The sequence below is a fragment of the Rhinopithecus bieti genome, unplaced genomic scaffold (assembly GCF_001698545.2).
Source record: "Rhinopithecus bieti isolate Rb0 unplaced genomic scaffold, ASM169854v2 scaffold_34281, whole genome shotgun sequence".
NCBI classification, from domain to species: Eukaryota; Metazoa; Chordata; class Mammalia; order Primates; family Cercopithecidae; genus Rhinopithecus; species Rhinopithecus bieti.
The window spans coordinates 1647463-1672983 of record NW_016814762.1 but is presented as its reverse complement, the minus strand read 5'-3'; the positions used below and the strand labels follow the sequence as shown (position 1 = coordinate 1672983).

Here is a 25521-nt window from a genome sequence, read left to right as displayed (position 1 = left end):
TGCACCCACCCCACCCTGCCCGGGCCTTTCTGCACCGTCATCTTCTGCCCCGCCGAGGCTCGACCCGTGAGTGGGGCCGCCCAAAACGGGCCAGACCTAGAGCCCCACTCCCGGCTGTGGGAGGGACGGGAAACCGAGATTGGGCAGAATCAGCGCCCCGCCACCCGCTGCGGCGCTCGGGGTGAGGTCTGTGGGCCCCGCCCTGCCGCAGGACTCTCAAGCTCTGGGACTGGGTAAGCTCTGGGAGGTAAGGCGGGGGGCGGGGAATCCGTGTGGTCGTACATGCGCAAAGGCTCTTCAGTGTCCCAAGACCCTGGCTTCCCCGCCAAAGAGCCCGCGCAGCTAGGTGGGGTTGGGGGCTAGGACCCAGCTCCACACCCCGCCACGTGGCTCTCTGGGAAGCATCAGACCTGTCACCCTCGAAGGACTGGCCGCTAAATAACTTCGGTATTGAGAGCTCTGAGAGCCTCAAAGGGAGGGCCCAGACCAGCTGGAGTCTCTACCCCTAGACAGGATAAAGGGCAGGCCTTGGGGTCATAGGAGGAGGAGGCTAACATGAAAACAAGGTAGGCTGGAGAGAAGGAGGGGGCAATCCAATCTGCACCCTCCCTGTGTCTGTCCCAAGTAGGTGCTGTCCCCCTCTCCCTTCCTATGCCCACCAATTGGAGGGACACTCTTAGGAAGCCTCAGTTGAAGAAAGCAGATAATCTGCATGTACACAGTGCAGTGATGTCAGTTAATGTGGTGGTGAGGGCTTATGTTGTTCACTGGGTACACAGAAGGAACCACCTGCCCTTGGTACACTTAGACGTTGGTGTAGACAAGGAAACATTTGAGTCTCGGAGGATGGATAGGTTCATGGAGAGGAGGGAGGGGGAAAGGATTCCAATCTTAGCAATCAGCATCAGCAAAGGCTCCGAGGTGCCAGGGGCATAGTGAGTTCTCCCAGCCCTGACTGGTGGAGGGAAGCTGGGAAGGGCCTGGCTGTCCAGAGTGGTGGGAGGAGGCTAGAGTAGCCAGACCAGATACTTTTGGTTCTCTCTGATGGGCAGTGGGGTTGGCGGGGGGAGGTAGTCAGGTATTTAGGATGGAATTCTGCTAGACAGGAAAATATAGTTAAGTTCCTCATAGTTCAGGCTGGAGCAAGTAAGATTCTAGTTTTACCACTGAATCTCTGAGCCTGTCTCTTTCCTCATCTGTAAAATGGGAACAGGAATCCTAGCCCAGAGAGTTGTCAAAATCACTGTGCTATGGGGCCTAGTGGAATGGGAGTGAGAGGGGCTCAGAGGAACTGTTACAGGACATGAGGTGACGATGGTGGGGTGGCAAGGCTAATGGAGACTCACTGAGAAGTGAAGCAATGCTCATCACAGATGGGACATAAAGGGAGATAGAGGGGCAGGGGGTAGTCCTGGTCTCAGCTTGGTGGCCCAGGGGAAGGGCTTCAATGGGAGGGAGCCAGGGTGTGATGGGGGAGGTATAGCGTGACACCAGAGGGTACTGAGAGAGACCTGGGAGGCAGGATGGCAGCTAGGACCAAATCCTCTCTCCCAGAGAAGGTCCAGCCTCCTAGAGCCAGGGAAGGAGGCAGAGGAGGGACAGCAAAAGGAAGAAGAGATGGGAAGATGCCTTGTGAACAAAGCCAAGGCGGGGAGGAGGGGAGGTTTTCTGGGGGTCGGGGTGGGCGGAGGGCATGGTCCAAGACCTGATGTCTTTGCCTCCTAATGCCGGGGGTCTTGCTGGCTGGGTAAAGTCACTCACAGGAATGGGCCGTAATCCTTGGTTGGCAATAAATGGACAAAGCAACCGGGTGCGGCGGCTCATGTCTGTAATCCCAACACTTTGGCAGGCCAAGGTGGATGGATCACAAGGTCAGGTGTTCGAGACCAGCTTAGCCAACATTGTGAAACACCAACACCGTCTCTACTAAAAACACAAAAAATTAGCTGAGCGTGGTGGCAGGCACCTGTAGTCTCAGCTACTTGGGAGGTTGAGGTAGGAGAATCGCTTGAACCCAAGAGGCGGAGGTTGCAGTGAGGAGAGAATGTGCCACTGCACTCCAGCCTGGGCAACAGAGTGAGACTCTATCTCAAAAAAAAAAAAAAAAAAAAAAGGATAAAGCAGATTAATTCTCCCTAATAATAGCTGCTGTTGGTAGAGATAGTCTCTCAAGAGTAATCCCAGCACTTTGGGAGGCTGAGATGGGAGTATCACTTGAGGCCAGCAGTTCGAGACCAGCCTGGTCAATATAGCAAGACCAGGCCCGGCGGGTGGCTCACGCCTGTAATCCCAGCACTTTGGGAGCCCGAGGCAGGCGGATCACGAAGTCAGGAGTTTGAGACCAGCCTGGCTAACATAGTGAAACCCCGTCTCTACTAAAAAAAAATAAAAAAATAAATACAAAAAAATATATAGCAAGACCCCACCTCTTAAAACAAAAATTAAAAAAAAAAAAAAAAAGGTTGGGCTTGGTGGTTCACACCTGTAATCCCAGCACTTTGAGAGGCCAAGGCGGGTGGATCTTTTGAAGACCAGCCTGGCCAATAAGGTGAAACCCTGTCTTTACTAAAAATTCAAAAATTAGCCAGGCATGGTGGTATGTGCATGTAATCCCAGCTACTCTGGAGGCTAAGGCAGGAGAATCACTTGAGCCCAGGAGGCAGAGGTTGCAGTGAGCCGAGACTGCGCACTGCACTCCAACCTGGGCAACAGCAAAACTCCATCTCAAAAAAACAAAAAAAAAGTCTCTCAAAATAGGGGGATCCATGGAGGAAAATCAGTCCAAGTTTGGCAAGTATTTGTTGGTAGCTTGTGTCAGCTAGGCCCTGAGTACTTTAAGATCAAACAACAAATGTCTGTAGGTCATTCTGAGGTCAACAGGGAGCCAGGTGGGTCAGCAGGGAGACAGTCACATTGGGAGTTAGGGCTTCAGCAGGGAGACAGATGGGTCTCAGGTGATGTCAAGAGATCTCAGTCAGAGCTAGGCCTGAAGAAGATTCTGGTATCTCTGCTCAGGAATCAGGGGACCAGGATGGGCCATGAGACCACATTGGGGTTGCATTATGGTGGTGGTGGTGGTGGGAGGGTGTAGAGGCAGGGCTTGTCCTGGAAAGTTGGATCTCAGGGTCAAGGTAAGGGGAGAAAGGCAGGGAGGCTCTCAGCACTTTGTGCTCTGGGTGCAGAGGGGACTGGAGGGTAGAGTATGGAAGCAGGGAGCTCTAGTCCTGGGTTCTGCAGGGCCAAAGCAGGAGGCAGGAGGCTGGACTTAGTAAGTAGTGAGGATAGTGAGAGAAATATTCGGCAGTCAGACTGGAAAGGACTTGTCTGCAAGCTGGGTGTGGAGTATCAGCATCAATCCTAGGTTTTTCTGCCTGGTTAGGTGGTGAAGCAGATTTGAGAGAAAGACCTTAGTTTGGATAAACGGGGTCTGAACCCGCCTCTGATTTGCCAGGGCTGGAGCTCAGGAGGTCCTGGTTGGGGAGGGCACTCAGAGAGTAGACAGAGTCCTGGGAAAGGCAGGGGAGGAAGGAGATTCACAGCTGACGTTTGGGGACAGAAGGAGGAGCCTGAGGAGGAGACAGGACAGAAGTGTCTGGAGAGGCAGGAGGACACTGAGTTCCCTGTGTTGGCCTCCAGGTTCTGTGCTTGCAGAGACGACTGGCGGCTGGGATCAAGGTGAACTTAGACCCCAGCCCGGGTGTTCACTGGGGCAATGAGAGAGAGGTCACAGGCGGCGAGGGCAGGGGGGAGGGCAGCCCCCCATTACTTCTCTCCCCTTTCCCCATGCAGCCCCGACAATGGGCAATGCGCAGGAGCGGCCGTCGGAGACTATAGACCGCGAGAGGAAACGCCTGGTCGAAACATTGCAGGCAGACTCGGGGCTGCTGTTGGACGCGCTGTTGGCGCGAGGCGTGCTCACCGGGCCAGAGTACGAGGCATTGGATGCACTGCCTGATGCCGAGCGCAGGGTGCGCCGCCTACTGCTGCTGGTGCAGGGCAAGGGCGAGGCCGCCTGCCAGGAGCTGCTGCGCTGTGCCCAGCGTACCGCGGGCGCGCCTGACCCCGCCTGGGACTGGCAGCACGTGGGTCCGGGTGAGCGCTCGGGGCGGGGCCTAGGGCAGAGCGGGGACGGGGCTGGGGCGGACCAAAGGCCCGGGGAGGGCGGGGTTGTCGTCTCCCCTAGAAGTAGGAGAGTGTGAAACCTCGCAGGGGTAAATTGAGCCTCAGTCACTCCCACTTCCGCCCCAGGCTACCGGGACCGCAGCTATGACCCTCCATGCCCAGGCCACTGGACGCCGGAGGCACCCGGCTCGGGGACCACATGCCCCGGGTTGCCTAGAGCTTCAGACTCCGACGAGGCCGGGGCCTCGAGGGCTGCGAGGCGGTGCAATCCGGGACCCCAGAGGAACCAGAGCCAGAGCTGGAAGCAGAGGCCTCTGAAGAGGCTGAACTGGAGCCAGAGCCAGAGCTGGAACCCGAGCCTGAAGCAGAACCAGAGCCGGAACTGGAGCCAGAACCGGACCCAGAACCTGAGCCCGACTTCGAGGAAGGGGACGAGTCGGAAGGTGTGAGGCCGCCCAAACCCTGAGCCGGCTTGGCGGGAGGGCATGGCCTGGGAAGTGGATGCGGGACCCCAACTCTTTGACCACTGTTCCCGTCATCTCTAGATTCCTGAAGGCCAGAACTCTGACTGGCTGTGCCCCGCCCATGCTGGATAGGACCTGGGATGCTGCTGGAGCCGAATCGGATGCCACCAAGGCTCAGTCCAGCCCAGTACTGCTGGAAGTGAATAAACTCCAGAGGGTCCACTGGGACCTGGGCTCTCTCCACAATTCTGGCTGTTTGCCCAGGAACGGAGGGTGGGTACCTCTGAGTCCCAGGGACCTGGGCAGCCCCAAGCCCACCACAAGCATCATCCAGTCCTCAGCCCTAATCTGCCCTTAGGAGTCCAGGCTGCACCCTGGAGATCCCAGACCAATCCCCTACTGGGACAAGGACCTGACCCTCATGCCCGCATACACAACCCATTTCCCCTCATGAGCCACTTGGCAGCCTGTGTAGGTACCAGCTTAACCCCATGCAAGTCCCTGAGCTGAACATGGAGCAAGGGGAGGGTGACTTTTCTCCACGTAGGGAGGGCTTAGAGCTCACAGCCTTGGGAAGTGAGATTAGAAGAGGGGAGCAGAAAGGGACCTTGGGTAGACAGAGGCCACACACATCATTGTCATTACTGTTTTAATTGTCTGGCTTCCCTCTGGACTGGGAGCTCAGTGAGGACTCTGACCAGTAACTTACACAAAAGGAGCTCTATACATATTATAATATATTCACTGACTAAATGAACAAGGACTTTCCAACTGTGTTTCTGAGTTTTACAGATGGGAAAACTAAGGCCAAAGGATAGGAGTGGGGCTCATACAGCTAAGTCTGAAGGGAAACTGGAAGCAGCAACCACCTCTGCACCTCACCTGGTCCAAGAGGGGTTCAGGACTTGGGCCACCAAACTCTAGGGCCTGTCCCTCAGGCGCAATTGCAGCGGCTCCTAGGCTATGCCAACCTCTGCCAGAGACCAGATGTAAGGGTGTGAGCAAGGACAGGAACAGCAGAGGCCAGTGGAGGGAGTGGGGACAGGGCCAAGGGAGCTCTTGGGCTTGACTCTCAAGGCCTGAATCACTGTANGGGCACTCAGAGAGTAGACAGAGTCCTGGGAAAGGCAGGGGAGGAAGGAGATTCACAGCTGACGTTTGGGGACAGAAGGAGGAGCCTGAGGAGGAGACAGGACAGAAGTGTCTGGAGAGGCAGGAGGACACTGAGTTCCCTGTGTTGGCCTCCAGGTTCTGTGCTTGCAGAGACGACTGGCGGCTGGGATCAAGGTGAACTTAGACCCCAGCCCGGGTGTTCACTGGGGGCAATGAGAGAGAGGTCACAGGCGGCGAGGGCAGGGGGGAGGGCAGCCCCCCATTACTTCTCTCCCCTTTCCCCATGCAGCCCCGACAATGGGCAATGCGCAGGAGCGGCCGTCGGAGACTATAGACCGCGAGAGGAAACGCCTGGTCGAAACATTGCAGGCAGACTCGGGGCTGCTGTTGGACGCGCTGTTGGCGCGAGGCGTGCTCACCGGGCCAGAGTACGAGGCATTGGATGCACTGCCTGATGCCGAGCGCAGGGTGCGCCGCCTACTGCTGCTGGTGCAGGGCAAGGGCGAGGCCGCCTGCCAGGAGCTGCTGCGCTGTGCCCAGCGTACCGCGGGCGCGCCTGACCCCGCCTGGGACTGGCAGCACGTGGGTCCGGGTGAGCGCTCGGGGCGGGGCCTAGGGCAGAGCGGGGACGGGGCTGGGGCGGACCAAAGGCCCGGGGAGGGCGGGGTTGTCGTCTCCCCTAGAAGTAGGAGAGTGTGAAACCTCGCAGGGGTAAATTGAGCCTCAGTCACTCCCACTTCCGCCCCAGGCTACCGGGACCGCAGCTATGACCCTCCATGCCCAGGCCACTGGACGCCGGAGGCACCCGGCTCGGGGACCACATGCCCCGGGTTGCCTAGAGCTTCAGACTCCGACGAGGCCGGGGGCCTCGAGGGCTGCGAGGCGGTGCAATCCGGGACCCCAGAGGAACCAGAGCCAGAGCTGGAAGCAGAGGCCTCTGAAGAGGCTGAACTGGAGCCAGAGCCAGAGCTGGAACCCGAGCCTGAAGCAGAACCAGAGCCGGAACTGGAGCCAGAACCGGACCCAGAACCTGAGCCCGACTTCGAGGAAGGGGACGAGTCGGAAGGTGTGAGGCCGCCCAAACCCTGAGCCGGCTTGGCGGGAGGGCATGGCCTGGGAAGTGGATGCGGGACCCCAACTCTTTGACCACTGTTCCCGTCATCTCTAGATTCCTGAAGGCCAGAACTCTGACTGGCTGTGCCCCGCCCATGCTGGATAGGACCTGGGATGCTGCTGGAGCCGAATCGGATGCCACCAAGGCTCAGTCCAGCCCAGTACTGCTGGAAGTGAATAAACTCCAGAGGGTCCACTGGGACCTGGGCTCTCTCCACAATTCTGGCTGTTTGCCCAGGAACGGAGGGTGGGTACCTCTGAGTCCCAGGGACCTGGGCAGCCCCAAGCCCACCACAAGCATCATCCAGTCCTCAGCCCTAATCTGCCCTTAGGAGTCCAGGCTGCACCCTGGAGATCCCAGACCAATCCCCCTACTGGGACAAGGACCTGACCCTCATGCCCGCATACACAACCCATTTCCCCTCATGAGCCACTTGGCAGCCTGTGTAGGTACCAGCTTAACCCCATGCAAGTCCCTGAGCTGAACATGGAGCAAGGGGAGGGTGACTTTTCTCCACGTAGGGAGGGCTTAGAGCTCACAGCCTTGGGAAGTGAGATTAGAAGAGGGGAGCAGAAAGGGACCTTGGGTAGACAGAGGCCACACACATCATTGTCATTACTGTTTTAATTGTCTGGCTTCCCTCTGGACTGGGAGCTCAGTGAGGACTCTGACCAGTAACTTACACAAAAGGAGCTCTATACATATTATAATATATTCACTGACTAAATGAACAAGGACTTTCCAACTGTGTTTCTGAGTTTTACAGATGGGAAAACTAAGGCCAAAGGATAGGAGTGGGGCTCATACAGCTAAGTCTGAAGGGAAACTGGAAGCAGCAACCACCTCTGCACCTCACCTGGTCCAAGAGGGGTTCAGGACTTGGGCCACCAAACTCTAGGGCCTGTCCCTCAGGCGCAATTGCAGCGGCTCCTAGGCTATGCCAACCTCTGCCAGAGACCAGATGTAAGGGTGTGAGCAAGGACAGGAACAGCAGAGGCCAGTGGAGGGAGTGGGGACAGGGCCAAGGGAGCTCTTGGGCTTGACTCTCAAGGCCTGAATCACTGTATGTGTGTGTGTGTGTGTGTAATGGGAGTGGGGCTGGGAAAATTGGTGCCTTCTAGGAAGGAATGTCCTGTTCCCCTGCCCACAAAACCTTCAGGAGCTGCTGCTCCCAGTCACAGGAAGTAGACCATATAAATATGGAATAAATACATGACCAGTGACAGAGGCAAAATGTCAGAAAGCAGACCCCAGACCAGCTGGGTCTCTACTACCAGGACCCCAGGCTCAGGCCATCAATCACCCCGGGAGAAGAGATCCCAACCCCTACCAGGACCCAGTGAGAGGTAGACAGCACGACTGCTGAAAGAGCACCAAGGGGCCAGGTGAGGGAGGGAGACTGGAGTACCGGGACAACCAAGCCGTCTCATGTAAGAACAAGTTTCTATTCCCAAACCACCACCATCTCCATCAATGCTCAGCTCCCTTCCTGCCCCCATGCCTTCCCTCTGCTCAACAGAGAGCTGGAGGCAGGAGGGCGACTCAGTTTGCCAGACATGCTGCTGCAGGTCCCCAGGCCCCAGGGAGGCTAGCAAGGGACACAAACCCTGTGATGTTGCCACTCCTCCTCAAGGAATGCTCCTGCCCTCCCAACACCCCCAATAAACACCCAGGCCGTGGAAGCATGGAGCAAACAGCTTCATGTTCTGGGGGCCTATCTGGAGCTTCTGTCCAGGGCCTCTGTCTGCAGCCCTCAACGGACATCAGTCGGGTAGCAGGCGACCCAGCTCTGCCTCATCCAGCCGGTTGGTGGCCATGATGTGCTCCAGCTGCTGCCGGTAGGTGCCAAGTCCTGCATGAAGTGGGGCACCCGGGTATTATCCAGCACCCCATGGGGCCGCAGGTGGTCCACATCCTCATAGGATACCTGCAGGAGGAAGCTGGGCATCAGGCATAAGCAGTGGCCCCTGGCTTTTAGGTAGCGGGTTCCAGCCCACTGCTTATGGCTCACTGCCCTTTGCTCCAGGACTCCCCTCCTGATCCACAATTAGCTACAACGTTTTACACCTCTAGACTCAATCCTTGGTCTTTGCTCTTTCTCTTAATAGTTTCTTTTTGTCATAGATGCCCTACAACCCCACTTCTCTCTCTAGCCCAGCCTCTCCCCTCACCTCCAAACATGGACATCCAACTGCTTCTTTAATGTCTTCCCCTGGATAGCCCTCAGGGTGGCCTCATGTCCAACAGTCAACTCCTGAGTGCCGGCTTATGCCAGCTCCACCCTCTTCATAGTCACCCAGGTCAGATTCCAGGGAGGGGGCTTGGACTCTCACCCTCCCATCATGGTAGCCACTGAGTTAAAAGGATTCCCCTCTCTGAAGAGCTCTCCAGCTCGTCCCTTCATCTCCAACCCAATGGCCACTGCCTGGTTAGGCCAGACCACCATCCCTTCTGCAGGACTGACAGGAAAGGCCTCCTCTGTGCCCCTGCACTCCCTTCCCTAGTCCTCTCTCCAATCCACCTCCCATATGACGTCCAGAAGGAGCCTTCTGAAGCAAATATCAGTGTCACTCCTCTGCTTAAAGCTCCTCCCACTCCCCGTTGCTTCAGATGAAGTCTGCTTTCCTCGGCCTGGCACAAATGCCAGTGCCAGGGAGTTGCTCCCTGGCCATTCCTCCTTCCCCTGGCCTTCCCCTGATGGCTCCCTTGGCCTGGAATGCTCACCTCCTTTGAGATGCAGTATTTACATACACCTGCAGCCTCGTTAAGCACCTGGTCTTGCTGCCAGTCATTTCATCTCCTGTTCTCACTTCCACCCACACTCCCCCCACCACCAGAGGCCTGGCACCCAGCCCTCGGTCTAGCACCAATCCGAGGCTCAGGGAATTCTACAGCGAGGCAGGGAGCTGGCCGGAACCTCTGAAGGTCCACAGCCCCTCACCTTGCCCAGTGAGGTCAGCAGCGGGAAATCGATGGTTTGGCGATGTCTCAGAATGCGCACGATGCCGTCCAGGTACACCTGGTCCTTGCTGAAACAACCTGGGAGCGCAGGAAGGCGGTGAGACCCCCTCGACCGAAGCCCCGCCCCCTCCCAGCCCCACCCTGCTCTAAGCACCTCCCCCGCGCTGGCGCCCACCTGGCAGCGAGGTGTCGGTCTGGCCGCGCTTGGCGCGCACGCAGTACTCCCAGCGCACGTCGGCGTCCTGCACGTAGCGCGCCAGGTCCTGGAAGAGCTGACGGAAGGACATGCGCGCGGCGCGGTGGATCGTGTAGTAGAGCAGCGCAGCGCGCCACAAGAACGGCTGCTTGCGGAACAGCACGCTGTGTAGGCTGGCCAGGCCCTCCTCCGTGGGGTTCGCCGGCCGCAGCCCGTACCGCAGCCGGCCCTCCGCATTGTGCCACGGCTGGCGAGCGTTGTTCACGCCCCGCAGGTAATGGGTGCCTGCGGGGAAGGCGAGGGGAGGCGGCGCTGGGTGGGGCGTTCAGGGACCAGCCTGTGAGCCCAGTCCTGGCCCCGCTCCACCTGGCGGGGCTCTGGCCGCGACACTTCCATCCTCATGCTCCCAAACTCAGGCTCGCACAGAAGCTCTCCCAGCCCCAGGCAGCGTGAAGCTCCTCCTCCGGTGGACTCGCACCCAAGGATCCACAGAGGCTCACATACATGATGAATCCTCTCCCACCCATCCGCCCCCCACCCTGCACCCACGCACCCACACACGTGCACGAACTCTCCCGAACTGACATTGCCCCCAGCCCTCCTGGGCACAAGAATACATATACCACCCTGCCCAACATCCTGGGTGCCCACATCATCTTGAACAGTCACGCTGAGGCACCCGGTAAAAAACACCTCTTGCCCAGAGCAACAGGATTCTCGAGGAAGAGAGACAGACAGATAGGAATAGCGGTGAGTGCCCTGCACCCTCCTGCCCAGCCTGGCCAGTCCTCTCCTAAACCAGGTGCCGTGTGTCCTCAAGCCAAGTCCATTCCCAGGATCTGGCCTTCCATCCACCCTGGAGGGCCCGCGTGGCGGCTGGCCTGGTGGGACCCTGAGGCTTCTCCTTCTGGCCTGTCAGGGCCTCACCAGCCTTACCCCCACTGTCGAGACAAGTCAGAGAGGAAGCGAAGAGAGAAAAATATACCCGAAAGGACCAAGAGATAAGGGCGAGCCCAGAGCATGGGCAGGCATGTTCTGGCCTACCTCTGTGAGCCAGAGGGCGGAGGTGGATGCTCAGGAAGAGAAAGCCCTGACCTCAGAAGGGAAGGGGTAGAAACAAAAGGGGGAGTTATTGGGGCCCCTCCTTCCCACTCCTCCCAGCTCCCAGACCCCTTTCATGCCTACCCATCCACCCGGATACCCACACCCTGACCTATCTCATGCCGCAGCATGCCCTCCAACCAGTACTGGCGGGCTCCGGTCAGGTTGATCGCCAATGTGGGCCGGCTGTTCTCCACCATCATCACTGCCTGGGACAGCAGGTCCTCACTCAGCTGCACCACAACCTGCAGGTGGCAGTGCTCTGAGCCATGGCCACCAGCCTGGGGCCAGGGTGCAGGTGGACCCAATGATGCCATAGGGCAGCAGGGCCAGACAATTGGCCAGGGCACCCGCCCTTCATCACCTCTACTCAGAACCAGCTCCCACCTCACTGGGGCAGGGGCAGGGGTGGGTTATGTGTGGAGCTGGACCTGGGATCACCCACAAGACACCCTGATTTGGGGCATGTAGAGGAAGGGCTCTGCAGGCAAGCTCACCTCCCCGACGCAGCCCTCCTTCTGCATGTATTTGCGCACAATGGACCATATCTGGCACTTGGTGAGCAGCTGCCCCCCGGTGGCAGCCTCAAAGTGTTCATAGGTTCCAAACTTCTCCAGAACAGCCTCAATGATGCCAACTGCCTGTACACGGGGCCACAGTGGCTGGTCAGGACAAGCCCCTTGGGTGGTCAGGGCCAGGGTATGGTGGGGAGGCTGGACTGACCTGATGGATGAACTGTCCAGAGGCCTCGCAGTACTTCTCCAACACAGCTGTGGGCATGGGCTCCTGGTACTCGAACTGTGGATTGTAGGTGTAATGGGACTGGAAGAACTTGTCCCGCTCACGGTCCATATTGGTTGGCCGCAGGGCCACCAACATGCAGGGGTTCTTGCTGGCACTATGGCCTGCATCCCTTTGAGTTTTAGCAATGTGAGGCAGGGAGGCTGCAGGCCGCAGGGTGCCCCCGCCTGGGTTCTGTCCCCGTCCAGGTGGAGGCCGTCCCAGGGTGCCACGTCCCCGCCGGCCAGTACTATTTACAGAGTAGGTGCTCTCACTGCGACGCATGTGGCCACGGTGGCCCAGGTGCATCTGTGAGAAGGGCTGCTGCTCAGGCTGGGGCTGCAGTGCTGGGGGGACTGCCAGAGCCAGAGGCAAGGCCAGGGACTGAGACCAGGGGTACAGTGGTGGCCCATCTCGGTCTGAGGGCTTCAGCCTATGGCGCAGGGATGGGGGACTGGTAGGCGGGCTGGGGGGTGCCTGATCATATGCCTGAGCCCCGGAGTCCAGCACCATTCTGTCTTGGGGGTCACATCCAGCCGGGTCACTCCAACTCCCAACACTGTCGACCTCTGGGAACACAGAAGGGCATGTGGAGACCAGCATGAGTGGGTGTGACCAAACGACCAGCAGGCCCTGTACTCCGCATTGCCTCTGCTGGGCCCTTGGTGGGCCCAGGCTCTGCTACCAGGGGTCTGATTGGCTGCAGCTTCCATTGCCTACAGCAGACTCACCTGAGTATGCTAGGCCAGGGGAAAGCACTTTTGTTTTTATTTTTGCTCTTTGAGACGGGGTCTCGCTCTGTCACCCAAGGTGGAGTGTAGTGCAATGATCGTAGCTCATTGCAGCCTCCAACTCCTGGCCTCAAGTAGTCCTCCCGCCTCAGCCTCCCAAAGTGCTGGAATTAAACGCATGAACCACCGCACCCAGCTGAAAGCAAGAGTTGTTTTTTTTTTTTTTGAGACAGAGTCTCGCTCTGTCGCCCGGGCTGGAATGCAGTGGCCGGATCTCAGCTCACTGCAAGCTCCGCCTCCCGGGTTTACGCCATTCTCCTGCCTCAGCCTCCCGAGTAGCTGGGACTACAGGCGCCCGCCACCTCGCCCAGCTAGTTTTTTGTATTTTTTAGTAGAGACGGGGTTTCACCGTGTTAGCCAGGATGGTCTACGATCTCCTGACCTCGTGATCCGCCCGTCTTGGCCTCCCAAAGTGCTGGGATTACAGGCTTGAGCCACCGCGCCCGGCCGAAAGCAAGAGTTTTAAACACCCACCTAGATAGTGGTTACTGGAATCCTTTCAGCCTGAGTTCCTGAAGGCAAGGACTGAGCCCCTTATTGTGATTCTAACCTCTGTACTCAGCACTCACTTAATCTGGGAGGTGACACAGTGCGGCTTCAGCTGCCTGGGCAGATTAGGTAGGTGAGAAAGCCTCAGGGGCTGCCTTCTGCCTATGGCATCTTCTCAGTGCCACCCCTGCCCACCCACCTGGCTTTACCCACATCATCCTGCCCATTTGGCCTCAGTCAGTTTCAATGTCTGAGGGCCCCATGCTTACGCCAGTACCCCCCAGAATGCCTTCTCTCCTCTGAGCTATCTGTTGAAATCCAAGTTAGAATCTGCTTTTGGGGAACAGAAGGAAGCTTCAGCAAATCCAAGCCAATCCCTGGCTTGTCCCTTATCTGAGGAATCTTTCCAGTGGTCATCCAAAGCCAGTGTCAGGGCGCTCACCCCGACTCTGTTCCAGGACTCAATCCAATCCTGTCTCTCCCCAGAGACTGCCTGGAGAAGCTCCAGCTGCTGACCTTCCTTGCCTGCTCAGCGACTCACTTCCATCACTTCCTACATCATCAATCTCTTCCTCTCTACTGGAGTCTTTCCATCAGCATAAACACATGCTGTTATTTCTCCATCTTAAAAAACAAAACAAAACCCTCACTAGAACCCACACTCCTCCAGCTACAGCCCCATTGCATCTTCCTCTATCTGCTGCTATTGCAGCACATACCTGGAGTCATCTATACCCAGTCTGCAGTTCCTTCTTTCCTGTTCTCTCTTAAATACACTCCAATTAGCCTTTTGCTCCTGGCACTCCATCCAAATTGATCTAATCAAGGTCACCAATGACCAGCAATGACCTTCATATTGATCAGCACCAGATACAGTTAATCACTGCATCCTGGAGGCCAGGCAGGGTGGCTCACACCTGTAATCCCAGCACTTTGGGAGGCTAAGGTGGGCGGGTCACCTGAGGTTGGGAGTTTGAGACCAGCATGACCAACATGGAGAGACCCTGTCTCTACTAAAAATACAAAATTAGCTGGGCATGGTAGCACATGTCTGTAATCCTAGCTACTCGGGAGGCTGAGGTAAGAGAATTGCTTGAACCTGGGAGGCGGAGGTTGCAGTGAGCCAAGATTGCACCACTGCACTCCAGCCTGGGCAACCACAGCGAAACTCCGTCTCAAAAAAAAAAAAAAAAAAAAAAAAAAAAAAAAAAAATCACTGCATCCTGGAAACATGCTGTCCACTTGGTTTTCCAAAGACACTCAAACTTAGTTATCCTCCTACTTTGCTGGTCATCCCTATCTCCCTGACCTCTTAACACTGTAACGCTCCAGGACTTGTCTATGGAAACTTCTCCATTTATGTTCACTCCCTAGGTGTTCTCATCCACTCTCGTGGTTTTAAATACAGTAGCTCAGACTTCTTCCATAAAAACTTTAGACCAGTGTTGCCAATTTCGGTGCAATTTGACATAGTGTCTATTTGCCCAGGCTGGTCTTGAATTCCTGGCCTCAAGCGATCTTCCCACCTCAGCTTTCCAAGTAGCTGGAACCAAAGGCACATGCCATCATGTCCAGCTTCAGTGCGCTGTTGTCACTTGAATGTTTAACAGGCATATCAAACAGAATATGTCCTCTGTCTGGGATGTTCCTCCCCCTATATAATAGCATGGGTCACTTTCTCACTTTCCTCAAATCTCTGCATCAATACCATGTTATTAGAAAAGCCTCTCTAACACACCCTCTATAAAGTAGTAAACCTCCTCTCCCCTCTCCACTATCTTCCCTTCCCCAAATTATTGTTCTCTCTAGCAGTCATCACCATCACTTCAGTACACTTTATATTTGAATGATAGGTATATTGATAGTTATCTGTTTTATCCTTTCCAACATTCACAGCTATGTCCCCAGAACCCAGAACAGTGCCTGGCCCGCAGCAGTTGCTCAATAAATAAATGAATCCAAGAGCCCTTCTTTCAAAACTAGAATTATTCCTTCCCTGCACTTTGCTTCCCTATCTAGACCTCATCTTCCCCCTCTCCACTCCCCTCTACCCTGCCTAATGACCAGCTGCTTGAAAAGACTTCAGGTCCCAGGTTTCACTCCCTTTAACTAACTGTACACTTTTTTGGACTCTTCACCCCTTTACAGGCTTCTGCCTGGCCCAGTCCCCTCCATCTCCCCTTCTTTCATTCGACATACCTCCTCGAAATTACCAGAATACGCCTGTTTCTTTCACGTCTCAGGTCCTTCCGCCAAGAATGCCTTTGCAATATATTCCTGGAGCAAACTCAACCATTCTTCAAGGCTCAGTTTAGGCCTCACTTCCTCCAGGAAGCCTTCCCCGCGTCTAGTGTCCCACTGCTTCGGCGACTTCTTTACTCAGAGCTGTCACTGTCGGAGCCTAGGTCCGTGTTCTCACCATCCCCTGAACTCCCCGAAGGCAGGAACGGGGTCTGATTCAACCCCCTGTACCAAGCACCCAGCACTAGGTGCATAATGAATGAAGGATGGATGGGGGAGGAGCCCCCGACTACTAAAGGCGGGGTCTGGTGACAAATGAGAGGGTGTGGCCTGTGCGGATAAGAAGCCCCGGGAGAGGACAAAGTGAAGAGCCAATGGGGAACCAGAAATTGAGGAGGGGCGTGACCTGCAGCCAATAAGCGGTGGGGAACAAGGCGAAGGGCGTGTCCAATGGAGGGTGGGGCCAGGAGACAATGGAGTGGAGGGTTCTCCGAAAGATCAGGAAAGGTCGCGTCGCGCGCCTCCTCCCGGCCTTTGGTGGGGGGGTCCGTCCGCGTGCGGTGCCCCCACCTGTTCGCCCTTCTTGCCGCCAGCCGCTCCCGCTCTGCTACACCAGCCACCGGCCGCCCAGCCGGCGGGAGCCGACACCGATGACGTACGTCCTCGGGCGCGCGCACGCTCTTACGAAAGCGGGGAGCTTCTTGTCAGTCTCCGCGGCGGCGCGACCCCGAAGCCACTGGGAGCGAAGCCAGGCAGGGCTGAGGGGGCGGTGTTCGTGGTCCCGGGCCCGCCCCCTTCCCAAGGCCCCAGCGAGTTACTGGGCTTCAGGGGCTCCCAGGTGGCCAGGGCGGCCGAGACTCTTGCTCACGGCCTGGGCGCGGAGACGTGGGGGCGTAGCCCGCGGCCTCGGGAACGCAGTCCGCACAGAGGGCAAATGCCTGCATAGGCGGGGCGCAGCCCGTGTACCGGGTCGGGAGCCAGGATACTTTAAGCGTGTCACTGTGCAAGGATTCCCTGAACCCTCGTGGGCATTTTTATTCCATCCCACTTTCCCCAACACACACACACTCAGGCGTCCGGGAGCCGTGATTTATTCTGAGAGCAGCAGGGCTCGGGCGCAGGACCCCGAGGGCAGGCAGGAGGCCGGCGCGGGCGCGGGGGCGGGCACGAGGCTGAAGAGGGCGCGGCGGCTAGCGCGGGGCGAGGGCGGCAGCGCAGCCTGAAGCGAGCTGAGAGCGACCAGTTGCTGCTCCCGGGACAAGTCACCGCGCAGGCCCAAGAGGGCGGAGACGTGGTCCTCGCTGCCGGGGCACCAAGGAGGCGTGTCAGCCCCGTTCTCCCTGCCCTCCGGCTTCTCCTCCCTCCTGGACCCCCGTCCGCACCTCACGTCGGGAAACTGTTGCTGCAGGCCAGCCACCTCCAGGCCCAGCAGCGCGGGGTCGCGGAGGTTTAGCAGCTCCCTCAGGGCGAGCAGCACCGGCGCGCACTGCGCGTTCTCCTGCAGGCCCTGAGCACGTCGGGGTAGGGTCTCGCGCCAGCCCTCGTCTCCCACCCAACCACTGAGACTGTCGCCCGTCTGCCCGCCAAGAAGCTCTCACCAAACCGAGGAAAAGCTGCTGAAGCTGGGCAGCATCGTGCCGCAGGCGCTCGGCCGCCTGGGTCCTCTCGTCGGCTCCGCGGCACACCAGGCGGCCTTGCATCAGCGCGCGTAGGTACTGGAGCACCACGGCGCGCTCGGCCTCAGCCAGTAGCAGCTGCGGGGAGGCAATCAGGTGGGTGCAGGTCGCCTCTCTCACCCGCGCCGCCCCTTCCCCAGCCTTTTCCCCCAACGCACCTGAACCGTGGGGTTCCGCACGCGCCCGAAGTCCCGGCAGAAGCGCCCCGTCCGTTCGCACACACTTTCCAGCAGCTCAGGGCTCGACAGCCACTGGCGCGAGGGCAGGTCCGCGAACAGGGGCTGGGGAAATGATCCACACCTGGCATTGCCGCGGAGACCCCCATTGTACGCTGTACCGCCACCTCGCCACCTCCTTCTCCCATCCTGACCTGAAGGAGGCCTCACCTGGAGCTCCGCCTGCAGCGCCTCCAACACCAGGCGGCAGATCCTCCTCTGTAACTTGTCCAGCGCAGCTTCCACCGGAGCCAAGGCCCCTGAAGGCGCCCCGTCCAGCTGCAGGACAGACACTGAGGAGCTGGACCGAGTAAAACTACGGCTTCAGGACCAAGGCCAAGGCCCGCATGGCCCTCGGTGGTCCAGCCCCTCCGGCGCCACCTTGTGGGGCAAGTGTTTGATGGGCGGGAGCGAGAACATCGGCTCCCTGCACTTCTGGTCTCAGGCATGGACCAGGGCTGGGAGGCGGCGCTCGGCGAGCTACAAAGGACACAGCCCAGCGGGACCTGCCTCTAATTCGTGGTGCGACCTTGAGCAAAACATTCTTTCTGTTTCTGTTTCCTCATTCGTAAAGGGAGGGAACTATCCCAGTGAGGAGGGAGTAAAAATCATCACTAACTTGTTTTCCTTGCCCCCACCAAAAAGAACATACCACCCAAGAGGAAGGGAGTGTGTGTGTGTGTGTGTGTGTGTGTGTGTGTGTGTGTACACACAGCTGTAACCCCAGATATTACTGGCACAGAGTAGGGCCTTGAAATATTTGCTGGACGAATGAACAATTGACATCATGTGTCAGGCACTATGGTAGGCACTTGACATGTTATCTCATGTGATTCTCGGAACATTCCATTAGTACCCACATAATACTAATGAGAAAAGTGAGATTCAGAGAGATTAGGTAACCCATCCAAGGTCACATAACTAGTAATTAGCAGAACTAGAATTGGAACCCCAGGGCGATGTGAGTCCAAAGTCCCTAGTGTCCTAGTGTGGGCTGGGCCCATACATAATAGGTACTCAATAGGGGGTTAGTGAAGGTGGGGTTCCCCGGGGGCCTTCTGGTACCTGAGTGCTGACTGGTGGTTGAGGGCGGCCAGTAGGTAGGGCACGTAATGAGGGGCCATTGCTTTCCCCCTGAGGTGGTCTCGGGAGAATCGGATCAGAGCATCACTGAAGCTGCAATGGGCAGAGGTGGCTCCTGGACTTGCTGCTATGCTGGCACCCCCACAGCCCCAGTCCCTGGTACTCCTGTCCCACCTCCAAGATACCCAAGTCCTTGTTTGAAAGAGCCCTTTCCCTGTGATATGTCTTATTAACTCAGAGTCCCTTTCGGCTGCCTGGGGAGCAGGGATAGGGATCAGGAATGGGTCAGTGCCTTGACAGACCTCCTCAGGAATATGCCCAGTTCTGACAGTGCCATGCCATGCACTCGCTGTTGTAGTGACTCACTGACCAGGCTGGCCACACGAATGTTCTCTTCCAGGATCTGCAGGCAGAAATGAGCAGCCATCAGCAAAGCCTCCCTCCTTTCTCTCCTCCCCATTGCCCCATGGAGGGTGCCTGCCTCTCTGGCCACTTCCCACCTACCTGCAGCACGATGGCTGGCATTGGTGAGTAATAGGAGCCAGACGGGTCCGTGTTGGGCCCCTGCTCCCGGCCCCACTCAGCTACCTCCCCATCCAGCGCATTCTGCAGCCACTGGGACACACTTGCCTGGAGGGAGGGGCCAGGGGCAAAGGAATGTAGCAGGGATCTGACCCTGCCGGAGATGGGTAGACATTCCACTCTGCAGATAAAGGTCCACAGCAGATGCATAGGACTGCTCTGGACCTTTGCGTCAACTACTCACCTGGACGTTGGCCACAAATGTTGCCTCCAGCTGCTCAATGTTCTCCAAGGTCAGGAGGGGCTCCAGCTGTGACACATCAGCCTCAGGCCCCAACTCCAGGCTCCCCATCATTTCCTGCCTGGAGATGGATGGCCTGGTGTCACACCAAGCCCCCAGCCTCTGATCCCCCACGTCCCGCCGCCCCAAAGGCACTGACCCCAGGTACACATGCAGTGCCCAGTGCAGCAAGGCGAAGGCATCCGCAGCTTCCAGCTCCGGCCCTGCAAGGAGGTGCTGCAGGCTGCGGCACAGACCGCNCTGCTCCCGGCCCCACTCAGCTACCTCCCCATCCAGCGCATTCTGCAGCCACTGGGACACACTTGCCTGGAGGGAGGGGCCAGGGGCAAAGGAATGTAGCAGGGATCTGACCCTGCCGGAGATGGGTAGACATTCCACTCTGCAGATAAAGGTCCACAGCAGATGCATAGGACTGCTCTGGACCTTTGCGTCAACTACTCACCTGGACGTTGGCCACAAATGTTGCCTCCAGCTGCTCAATGTTCTCCAAGGTCAGGAGGGGCTCCAGCTGTGACACATCAGCCTCAGGCCCCAACTCCAGGCTCCCCATCATTTCCTGCCTGGAGATGGATGGCCTGGTGTCACACCAAGCCCCCAGCCTCTGATCCCCCACGTCCCGCCGCCCCAAAGGCACTGACCCCAGGTACACATGCAGTGCCCAGTGCAGCAAGGCGAAGGCATCCGCAGCTTCCAGCTCCGGCCCTGCAAGGAGGTGCTGCAGGCTGCGGCGCAGACCGCTGTGCAGTGTGTGGGCCCATAGCTGGACCACATTGTACTGCGGCGGGCAGCAAGGCGCTACTAATGCCTCAGCTGTGGCCAACTCAACTGGCAGGGCCACTCGCAGAGCCTCCAGCCACCCTGGTAGGGCCCCTGGCGCAGGCAGCAGAGGTGACCCAAAGTGGGTCTGCTCCAGGCCCTCCTGTAGTGCCCTCAAACAGCGCTGCCGCCAGTCCCGGGGGACCTGGCCCAGGGGGGTTGTTCGTCCAGTCTCCACCTCCGCCACACGCACAGCAGCCACCAGCAGGGCTGGGTCCTCCCGTGCCAGCTTCCCCGCGGCCCCTGCAGCTGCTTCCACAGCCTGGCCCAGTGCCTCGAACAGAAGGTCCAGCCCCTGGAAGACTGGCAACTCCAGGCCCCCCAGGGGTGCCCACATATCCTCTCGCAGCTGCTCCAGCTCCCGAAGGCTCACATATGCCTCCAAGAACTGTTGGGCATCAATCAGGGTCTGTGTGTGGGCCACTGCAGATGGCACTAATGAGAGTGGAAAGGAGATGGCCCTGGGTCTCAGCCTTCCCACCGCCTCAATGTGTACAGCAGGGGATACTGAGGCCCAGGGCTGGGGTGATGTATAAAATATTTAATAACCAGTAGAGTAGAGTAAGCTGGGCACAGTGGCTCATGCCTGTAATCCCAGCACTTCGGGAGGCCAAGGTGGGTGGATCACTTGAGGTCAGGAGTTTGAGACCAGCCTGGCCAACATGGTGAAATCCCATCTCTACTAAAATACAAAATTAGACAGGCATAGTGGCCTGTAATCCCAGCTACTTGGGAGGCTGAGGCAGGAGGATCGCTTGAACCTGGGATATGGAGGTTGCAGTGAACTGAGATCGCACCACTGCACTCCAGCCTGGGCGACAGAGTGAGACTGTCTCACAAACAAAACAAAACAAAAAATGAACAAAAAACCATAAATACATTAAAAAAAAAACCAGTAGAGTACTGGCCAATCTAAGAGGATCTTGGCAATGTCCTGGTGGGCCAGAGGTCAACCCATGAGCTCATGGAATATGAGGAAGCTGAGGATCCTGGAGGGAAGGCAGGGGAGATCGGGGGGTCCTGCCAGTACTCACTCAGCCACTCTGTAGGGAAAAGTTTCAATATACTGATAACCAGGTAGCCAGAGTCACGTGACTGGGTGTCCGTCCTGACTCAAGCATCCCACATGTGGGAATCCCAGGATGAGCTGATTTGCACCCTGCCTCATAGGCCATGGGAAGCCCGGGCTACTCTCTGGGAGGTCCCTGGTGTGCCTCTCTATGCAGTTCCCCATCTAGTGCCCCAGCCCCTTATTAGGGATGGGTGTTTGTGGACTGACTATTGGAGGCTGAAGCCCAGGTTCCCTGCACGCTCACCTGCCCGCAGCCGAGGCAGCAAGTGAGACAGGGCCTGCAGTTGCTTGTACTGGGCAACCCGCTCCCGTAGAGGCTCCAGAGTCCGTAAGGCCTGGGACATGCCCTGGAGCAACCCACGGGCCTGGCTCAGGGCCTCCCGGGTTCCCTGCACCGCCTCAGTGGCCCGGGCCAGCTGCCACACACCAGTCTGCACGCCTTCCAGGTATGACTGCACCACTGACTGTGGAGAGATGGAGCCAGTGAGACCAGGCCAGCCCTGCAGCACAGTCCCAGCACCGGCAACCCCCGCCCCATGCCCACCTTGAGGCGTGCTTCCAGGGAACAGGTACGCTGCCCCTCGCGGCTCCGGTGACCCAAAGTGGGTCTGCTCCAGGCCCTCCTGTAGTGCCCTCAAACAGCGCTGCCGCCAGTCCCGGGGGACCTGGCCCAGGGGGGTTGTTCGTCCAGTCTCCACCTCCGCCACACGCACAGCAGCCACCAGCAGGGCTGGGTCCTCCCGTGCCAGCTTCCCCGCGGCCCCTGCAGCTGCTTCCACAGCCTGGCCCAGTGCCTCGAACAGAAGGTCCAGCCCCTGGAAGACTGGCAACTCCAGGCCCCCCAGGGGTGCCCACATATCCTCTCGCAGCTGCTCCAGCTCCCGAAGGCTCACATATGCCTCCAAGAACTGTTGGGCATCAATCAGGGTCTGTGTGTGGGCCACTGCAGATGGCACTAATGAGAGTGGAAAGGAGATGGCCCTGGGTCTCAGCCTTCCCACCGCCTCAATGTGTACAGCAGGGGATACTGAGGCCCAGGGCTGGGGTGATGTATAAAATATTTAATAACCAGTAGAGTAGAGTAAGCTGGGCACAGTGACTCATGCCTGTAATCCCAGCACTTTGGGAGGCCAAGGTGGGTGGATCACTTGAGGTCAGGAGTTTGAGACCAGCCTGGCCAACATGGTGAAATCCCATCTCTACTAAAAATACAAAAATTAGACAGGCATAGTGGCCTGTAATCCCAGCTACTTGGGAGGCTGAGGCAGGAGGATCGCTTGAACCTGGGATATGGAGGTTGCAGTGAACTGAGATCGCACCACTGCACTCCAGCCTGGGCGACAGAGTGAGACTGTCTCACAAACAAAACAAAACAAAAAATGAACAAAAAACCATAAATACATTAAAAAAAAAACCAGTAGAGTACTGGCCAATCTAAGAGGATCTTGGCAATGTCCTGGTGGGCCAGAGGTCAACCCATGAGCTCATGGAATATGAGGAAGCTGAGGATCCTGGAGGGAAGGCAGGGGAGATCGGGGGGTCCTGCCAGTACTCACTCAGCCACTCTGTAGGGAAAAGTTTCAATATACTGATAACCAGGTAGCCAGAGTCACGTGACTGGGTGTCCGTCCTGACTCAAGCATCCCACATGTGGGAATCCCAGGATGAGCTGATTTGCACCCTGCCTCATAGGCCATGGGAAGCCCGGGCTACTCTCTGGGAGGTCCCTGGTGTGCCTCTCTATGCAGTTCCCCATCTAGTGCCCCAGCCCCTTATTAGGGATGGGTGTTTGTGGACTGACTATTGGAGGCTGAAGCCCAGGTTCCCTGCACGCTCACCTGCCCGCAGCCGAGGCAGCAAGTGAGACAGGGCCTGCAGTTGCTTGTACTGGGCAACCCGCTCCCGTAGAGGCTCCAGAGTCCGTAAGGCCTGGGACATGCCCTGGAGCAACCCACGGGCCTGGCTCAGGGCCTCCCGGGTTCCCTGCACCGCCTCAGTGGCCCGGGCCAGCTGCCACACACCAGTCTGCACGCCTTCCAGGTATGACTGCACCACTGACTGTGGAGAGATGGAGCCAGTGAGACCAGGCCAGCCCTGCAGCACAGTCCCAGCACCGGCAACCCCCGCCCCATGCCCACCTTGAGGCGTGCTTCCAGGGAACAGGTACGCTGCACCTCGCGGCTGCGGTACTGGCCTAGCCTGGCCAGCTGCTCCGGCCGGTAGAAGATGCCCGAGGCCCACTTAAGCGCTGCACCCCGGGCCAGCTGCTCTGCCCGCTCCTGCTCCGGCCACTCAGGCCCTGGGCAGGAAGAGCCTGGGCAGCTGTGTAGTCAGGGAAGGAGGGCCCAATGCCCCCAGTCCCAGCTTTCTTATTTAGTTCTTTGTTTATTGAGACAGTGTCTCGCTCTGTTGCCCAGGCTGGAGTGCAGTGGTGCAATCTCGGTTCCCTGCAACCTCCGCCTCCCAGGTTCAAGCGATTCTCCTGCCTCAGCCTCCCAAGGAGCTGGGATTACAGGCATGCGCCATCACGCCCAGCTAGTTTTTGTATTTTCAGTAGAGACGGGGTTTCACTATATTGGCCAGGTTGGTTTCGAGCTCCTGACCTCAGGTCATCCGCCCATCTTGACCTCCCAAAGTGTTGGGATTACAGGCGTGAGCCACTGCACCCAGCCAGTCCCATCTTTGTTGCCATAATTCCTCCCCCAGTCCACCCAGAAGGTTCATACCAGGGGACAACTCCGGCTGCATCTCATCCTTGGCTGCTGAGTCCATTGCTGGCCTGGAGGAGCCAGAGCTGAGGTGGGTCCGGGGCAAGCAGGCAGAGTAGATGCCCCTCTGAGCTGCTGCCTCTGTCTAAGCCCTTCTGAGAAGGAGGAAGGAGGTTCTTCCTGGCCCTCTCAGGAAGTGAGAGGGAGGGGGGTGTGATGCGGAGGGCACCTGGGAGGCTTTGCCTGCTAGGTTTCCCAGTTGTGCCCCCTGCAGATGTCAAGCGAGTCAGGGTGGGCACAGGCCTCCACTGGACCCTGGTTCTGCTCTGAGCTGCACAGGACAGTTTGATACAAAACTTACCAGATTTGATCAGGCGTCCAGTTCTCCCTGCGCAAATGACCTTGGCCTTGAGAACAGCCCTCTCCCCCGATGCAGCTGGGCACGCCTGCCACTTGCTCACAGGGCCTGGGCAACTCCAGCTGACTCCAGTGTGCAGCTGAATTCCTCTCCCCAAAGAAATCTCTCTCCCACTCCCCAACCCAGAAGCCCCTTCTTCCCACCAAGGCTCCTCCCTCCCCAAGGCCATCAACAGAAAGGAAGGAAGCTGAGTCGCTGGCATTTTATTCCCAACAGGAAGGAGTGCACAGAGGGTGGGGAGGGCTGGGCGGCACTTCCCTGAGGGGTGGAGGGGTGGGGTGTACTTGTATTCAACCAGTCTTGACCAGCCCACCCAGAACCTCTTAGTGCTCAGGAGAGGAGACAGGGATTTGCTAGACTTGGCCTCAAGCTGGGGTGGTGGGCAGGGTGTGCAGATATGGATGCAGATGACATCAACAGCACAGGATGAAAACTGTGTTGGTCAGCCTCCGAGGAGGATGTGTACCTCTGCGGAGGAGTGAGAGGTGGCAGGCTGTTGTGAAGAGGGGTGTGGTGGGGGATGGCAGGAGAGGGTCATGAAAGCTGTGTTTATCTTTTTTGTTTTAGACAGGGTCTCGATCTCTCACCAAGGCTGGAGTACAGTGGCACCATCATAGCTCACGGCAGCCTTCTGGGCTCAAGTGATCTGCCTGCCTCAGCCTCCCAAAGTGTTGGGATTACAGGCATGAGTCACCGCAACTGGGCAGCTGTGTTTATCTTGAGAGTTATAGGGAGCCAGGGAAGGGACTATAAGGTGGTAATAATTTAGTGGATGTTCAGTCCACCACCCAAATCCACCCGTCAGGACAGAAGTGCTCATTCTCCAGCTGCCAGGAGTGTAGGCTGCTGAGATCACACCACTGAGTCTCTCAGTCAATATTGGGGTGCAAAAGCATGGTACCATCACGTGAACATAAACTCTTCAGAAGTGCTACCCCAATTTCAGAGATCCTAGTGGCATAGGCTGAGGCCTATAATATAATTGCATCTGCCCAATTCTGCTTGTCTTACTCCCTTAAAGGTGTGGATCCTGACCAGGTGCGATGGCTCATGCTGTCATCCCAGCATTGTGGGAGGCTGAGGTCTGAGGATCGCTTGAGCCCATGAGTTCGAGACTAGCCTGGGCAATATAGTGAGACTCTCATCTCTACAAAAACTAAAAATAAATGAGCCGGGCATGGTGTGTGCATGCCTGTGGTCCCAGCTACTTGGGAGGCTGAGGTGGGAGAATCGCCTGGGCCCAGGAAGCTGAGACGGCATTGATCTTGCCACTGCACTCCAGCCTGGGCAACAGAGTGAGACCCTGTCTCAAAAAAAAAAAAAAAAAAAAAAAAAAAA

General features: G+C 57.6%; 4 protein-coding genes across 4 annotated transcripts; 2 read left to right on the top strand and 2 right to left on the bottom strand.

Moving 5' to 3' along the window:
- Nucleotides 1-149: 149 nt before the first annotated feature.
- Nucleotides 150-5357, top strand: LOC108515415 (nucleolar protein 3-like). The gene is given in 5 exon segments (XM_017852328.1): nucleotides 150-233; nucleotides 3790-4092; nucleotides 4249-4365; nucleotides 4368-4565; nucleotides 4668-5357. Coding segments are annotated over 4 exon segments (618 nt in total). The 5' UTR covers nucleotides 150-233; nucleotides 3790-3797; the 3' UTR covers nucleotides 4676-5357.
- Nucleotides 5358-5686: 329 nt separating this feature from the next.
- On the top strand, nucleotides 5687-7558 carry NOL3 (nucleolar protein 3). Its single transcript, XM_017852329.1, has 4 exons — nucleotides 5687-5873; nucleotides 5989-6291; nucleotides 6448-6765; nucleotides 6868-7558. Exons 2-4 carry the CDS (start codon nucleotides 5997-5999, stop codon nucleotides 6873-6875), a joined length of 621 nt encoding a protein of 206 aa, XP_017707818.1. The 5' UTR covers nucleotides 5687-5873; nucleotides 5989-5996; the 3' UTR covers nucleotides 6876-7558.
- MATCAP1 (microtubule associated tyrosine carboxypeptidase 1) lies at nucleotides 7420-16423 on the bottom strand. Its single transcript, XM_017852327.1, is given in 8 exon segments — nucleotides 7420-8662; nucleotides 8665-8740; nucleotides 9755-9852; nucleotides 9950-10255; nucleotides 11184-11316; nucleotides 11569-11712; nucleotides 11795-12420; nucleotides 15331-16423. Coding segments are annotated over 7 exon segments (1413 nt in total). The 5' UTR covers nucleotides 12365-12420; nucleotides 15331-16423; the 3' UTR covers nucleotides 7420-8576.
- A 24-nt stretch (nucleotides 16424-16447) lies between these two features.
- Nucleotides 16448-24362, bottom strand: EXOC3L1 (exocyst complex component 3 like 1). The gene is made up of 14 exons (XM_017852330.1): nucleotides 24127-24362; nucleotides 23784-23920; nucleotides 23196-23356; nucleotides 22896-23115; nucleotides 19808-20420; nucleotides 19612-19729; nucleotides 18851-18976; nucleotides 18649-18749; nucleotides 18329-18439; nucleotides 17435-17564; nucleotides 17207-17329; nucleotides 16971-17126; nucleotides 16755-16879; nucleotides 16448-16673 (listed from the first exon to the last, which is right to left on the bottom strand). Exons 2-14 carry the CDS (start codon nucleotides 23827-23829, stop codon nucleotides 16463-16465), a joined length of 2241 nt encoding a protein of 746 aa, XP_017707819.1. The 5' UTR covers nucleotides 23830-23920; nucleotides 24127-24362; the 3' UTR covers nucleotides 16448-16462.
- Nucleotides 24363-25521: the final 1159 nt, after the last annotated feature.

What these genes read in the sequence shown, in the direction of transcription:
- EXOC3L1 (XM_017852330.1), bottom strand. Translation starts at nt 23,829, where the DNA reads ATGGACTCAGCAGCCAAGGATGAGATGCAGCCGGAGTTGTCCCCTG. An exon ending in CATTTGTGGCCAACGTCCAG is followed by an intron (nt 18,977 to 19,611) that starts GTGAGTAGTTGA and finishes CCCTCCCTCCAG; the next exon opens with GCAAGTGTGTCCCAGTGGCT. An exon ending in CTGGGCATATTCCTGAGGAG is followed by an intron (nt 18,440 to 18,648) that starts GTCTGTCAAGGC and finishes TGCCCATTGCAG; the next exon opens with CTTCAGTGATGCTCTGATCC.
- NOL3 (XM_017852329.1), top strand. Translation starts at nt 5,997, where the DNA reads ATGGGCAATGCGCAGGAGCGGCCGTCGGAGACTATAGACCGCGAGAGG. An exon ending in CTGGCAGCACGTGGGTCCGG is followed by an intron (nt 6,292 to 6,447) that starts GTGAGCGCTCGG and finishes CTTCCGCCCCAG; the next exon opens with GCTACCGGGACCGCAGCTAT.